Raw genomic sequence first — 1,236 nt, 5'->3', positions numbered from 1 at the left:
AGAGGGGACACAGAGGGGACACAGAGGGGACTCTGTCCCCTCCACACTCACCTCTATCCGGCTCTTCGCCCACCTCCTGCCGATAATACTCGGCATCGCTCTCCTCCGACTGCTCCAGCTCCTCGGCAGCACCAGGATCCTCGGCGTCACTGTCACCATCTCCCTGATGTTTTTTTCGGATCCCTGCCAAACTTTTCTCCCTGTGGCATCACCGTGGGTGGTGTCAGCCACCAGCACCGCAGCTGTCCCCAGACACTGTCACCACTGTCACCCCCCCATGTCACCTGTGAGCCTCACGCTGCTGCCGCTTGCGCTTCACGTCCTCCTCCTGCTTCTGCCGTCGCTCTGCTTTCAGCTTCAGCTTGGCTTCTTTCCGTGCCAGGATCTCCTTCACCTCCATCTCTGTCTTGTGGACTTCATGAGGGGACAGAGGGGACAGAGAATGAGGTGACATGTCCCCACACGAGCCCCACGCCCTGGTGGCATTTCACAGCGCTTACCCAAGCTGTGGTAGAGCACGTTGCCCTGGGCCAGACCCTCCTCCACCTTGATGAGCTGCAGAGTCATACGAGGTCCAATCTATAGGTGTGGAAAACTCTCAGGTCAGGCTCCACCATGTCCCCAAAGGTGATGACAGTTTTGGTGTCACCATCACAGACCTCGGTGAGGCGCACGGCACTCTGCTGAGCTTTCATGTTGCCGCGGCCGGCGTACGCCTGCGGCAGCTCCAGGATGTTGTGGGTCCCATCCTGCTCAGCTTCACTCTCTGACAGGTTGATGTCCCTGGCCAAGGGATGGGGACATGGTTATTTGGGGACAGGAAGGTGTTTTTGGGGACAGAAAGGTGCTGCTGGGGACCATTGTCCCCTCTATTCCCCACCCACGTACTTCACCAGCAGCTCGCTGATGTCTTCCAAGCGACTCATGTTGGGGAATTTCTCCTGGAGAAGTTTCTTCAGCCCTTTGCTCACACCCACGGGCACGACCTTGACGCTGCTGTGAGGAGGAAGAGGAGGAGGAAGAGGAGGAGGAAGAGGAGGAGGAAGAGGAGGAGGAAGAGGAAGAGCACGGGGATGTGGGGTGCAAGGTGTGACCCTCAAAACCAGGGGGCAGGACACTCACTAATGCCTGAAGTCGAGGAGCTGCGTCTGGGGGTCGTAGTTGATGAGCAAACACCTCTTGATGTTGTTGAGGTTGACCTGGGGGAGGAGGAGGAAGAGGAGGAAGAAGAGGAAG

General features: G+C 58.0%; 1 protein-coding gene across 1 annotated transcript; it reads right to left on the bottom strand.

Annotated features, from left to right (window-relative positions):
* Window positions 1–51: 51 nt before the first annotated feature.
* PPAN (peter pan homolog) lies at window positions 52–1,232 on the bottom strand (the record flags this gene model as incomplete). Its single annotated transcript, XM_010164756.1, has 6 exons — window positions 52–200; window positions 285–414; window positions 501–579; window positions 660–783; window positions 889–996; window positions 1,123–1,232. Coding segments are annotated over 6 exons (700 nt in total), but the record flags the coding sequence as incomplete, so codon positions are not given.
* Window positions 1,233–1,236: the final 4 nt, after the last annotated feature.

This window comes from Antrostomus carolinensis, unplaced genomic scaffold (assembly GCF_000700745.2).
Source record: "Antrostomus carolinensis isolate BGI_N321 unplaced genomic scaffold, ASM70074v2 scaffold46613, whole genome shotgun sequence".
Lineage (NCBI taxonomy): Eukaryota > Metazoa > Chordata > Aves > Caprimulgiformes > Caprimulgidae > Antrostomus > Antrostomus carolinensis.
The sequence above is the reverse complement of the archived record's forward strand: the minus strand, read 5'-3'. Positions and strand labels throughout refer to the sequence as shown.